Source organism: Temnothorax curvispinosus, unplaced genomic scaffold (assembly GCF_003070985.1).
Source record: "Temnothorax curvispinosus isolate PA1 unplaced genomic scaffold, ASM307098v1 QBEX01007187.1, whole genome shotgun sequence".
Classification (NCBI taxonomy): Eukaryota; Metazoa; Arthropoda; class Insecta; order Hymenoptera; family Formicidae; genus Temnothorax; species Temnothorax curvispinosus.
In genome coordinates, this window is record NW_020216967.1 from 1 (window position 1) to 2,612 (window position 2,612).

At 31.0% G+C, this 2,612-nt stretch overlaps 1 protein-coding gene across 1 annotated transcript; it reads left to right on the plus strand.

Moving 5' to 3' along the window:
• Window positions 1-220: 220 nt before the first annotated feature.
• LOC112456794 lies at window positions 221-1,839 on the plus strand. The gene is made up of 3 exons (XM_025019550.1): window positions 221-294; window positions 368-714; window positions 875-1,839. Exon 3 carries the CDS (start codon window positions 889-891, stop codon window positions 1,570-1,572), a length of 684 nt encoding a protein of 227 aa, XP_024875318.1. The 5' UTR covers window positions 221-294; window positions 368-714; window positions 875-888; the 3' UTR covers window positions 1,573-1,839.
• Window positions 1,840-2,612: the final 773 nt, after the last annotated feature.

Here is a 2,612-nt window from a genome sequence, read left to right on the forward strand (position 1 = left end):
AGGGTTGGGACATTTGACAAATTTTAGGGATTTTTTACGTTACACGTAATAAACATGTATATTACGTCAAATATGTATAAAACGTAATATACATGTCTAAAACTATCTAACCTAGAACAGGATTAAAACAGTCGTGTATTCATCCGAGGATTCCGAGGAAAATACTCAATGTGAATCCCCATAACCTTATCTAAAATCAACACATTTAGTTGTCAATCACTTGTCATTGTTATCAACTCAGGATTTTACATTATAAAAAAATAGAAGATGAATTCTAAAGATAAAATCAATCAGGTAAGTAATCAAGAAACGATATGTACATGTCTTCTAATTTTACTCGTTTGAGAAAAACTTTATTTATTTACAGCCAACATGTTCAACTCCTCGTCCAAAGAAACAGCGGTTAGAATCCAAACATTCATCAACATATAACCATAAGAAAGCGTTGGCAGCTGACGAGAATATTTATTTAGCATTAGCTCAATTTTTTTTTGATGTAACATTTCATTTAACGTTGTTGAATCAAAATATTTCAAAAACTTTTTGAAACTTCTACTTCCAACATACAAACCTCCAACAAGGAAAAAACTTTCTACAAATCTGCTCGACAAGGTTTACCAAAATTTATTGGCTGAAAGAGTCTCATCTCTTGGATCTGATGGCGTTCTATTAATTGATGGATGGAAAAATTCATCAGCTAATACGAAAAATGTGGTATGCACAATATTTACAGTAAACTCAAAGTGCATATTTCTTAAATCCTGTGATTTAACCGGACTGAAAGAAACTGGTAATCAACTTAAAGAAATCGTCAACGAAGCTAAGGAATTAGCAAAGGAAAAGTTTAATATTACTACATATGCTGTGGTTTCAGATAATGCATCGTCAATGATGTCAATGAGAAAAAAAGTAGACATTTGGCACACTACTTGTCACAGCCACAGTGGAAATTTGTTAGCAAAGGACCTGGTGCCAGAGACATTTGCGAAGAAAGTAAATAACCTTTTGCGATCATTTAAAACACCAGGTGCAGAATACGAATTAAAGCAGCAAGGAGGCTCCAGAATTATCCTAGCATGTGACACAAGATGGTGTAGCTACAGAAATGCATTTAGATGTCTGCTAAAAAATTTATGCCTGATGCAAACATTAGTAGCTAAGAAAAAGGTTCAACTAGATAGTAAAAGTGAAAGTCTACTGAAGGATCCCTCATTTGCGATACAATTACAGGATTTTATCTTGATTTTTGACCCGATATGCCAATTAATAAATGTCTGTCAGCGATCTAATTGCAGAATAGCCGACGGATGTGAAGAATGGTTAAAATTGCAAATTCCAACAGATAATGATGAAATGCAACAAAAGTTGAATAATCGACTGAGTAAAGTTTTAACACCAATTATGCTGACTTCGAACTTTCTACATCCTCAGTACCGAGCCAAACAATTTTTACACGATGAACAAAGAATGAAAATAATGGTTTTTGACTTTTTGAAACAAGAATTGAATGTGCAATGTATCACTGATAAACCGGAGTTGGATTTATATAAAAAAAAATTTTGGTATATTTGAAAAATTACAGAAGCGAAATATCATGTCACCAGAAACGTTTTGGATCACAGCTGAACCATTCTGCCCTCGTCTATCATCGCTTGCTAAGAAATTACTAAAAATTCCGGCTGCTTCAGCGCAACTTGAACGACTCTTTTCTTGCTGGGCTTTTGTTCATTCGGATTTGCGTAATCGTCTTACTGTTGACCGGTCTATGAAATTGATTGATATTTATTACACTTTAAAAATGAATGAATATTTTGATGATTATTACGATGATTTGGTAGAATCGGATTAATATCTATACGTATATGTCGTATATTTAAATTTATAACATTTATTTGAAAAACTAAGATGCTTTTAAGTTCTATACAAAGAGACAAAGATTGTAAATCAATGTTTTTCAAAAATACATATTTTATTCCAAATATAGCTTGTACTATTATTTTTCCAGTCTAACAATTATTTATTAAAATCATGTAATTACTATATTAGTTAAATGCGTTTAAATTTAAATAATACATAAACATGCTTACTTAAATTAAATAATAATTTTGTCATTAGCTTGTATCATATTGGCGATTAAATTTAATAAATTTTGCTCTGATTGATCAAATTTTAACTGAATTTCAATCTTAATCGCTAATTTGATAACGGCTATACGCTTTTTGGTATTCCATGCATGTCCTTAAAATCTCCTGATAAGAATTTGACAATTTATTTCTCACGCAAAAGGAAAATTGACATGATATAAAAGATAAGAGATCAAAGATAAAATTAAAAACAAATTAAAAATAATAAAATAATTTTGCAGCTGCTCGTCTGCAATAGTCTTCGATGAAAAACAAAAATAATGTTAAATAATAATTAAACATATAGCATTTTGATCTCAGATCTATATCTGATCTCACTGATCTGTACACCCCTTTAGTAATACATTTACTTTCACGAAGGGGATCGATTTTGATAGGCACTGATTACAAGCAAAACAAATATTCATAATACATGTAATATGTGACGAAAATAGACGAGATATTGCCTGTAGACTAGAACTGTAGTAT

What these genes read in the sequence shown, in the direction of transcription:
- LOC112456794 (XM_025019550.1), top strand. Translation starts at nt 889, where the DNA reads ATGATGTCAATGAGAAAAAAAGTAGACATTTGGCACACTACTTGTCAC.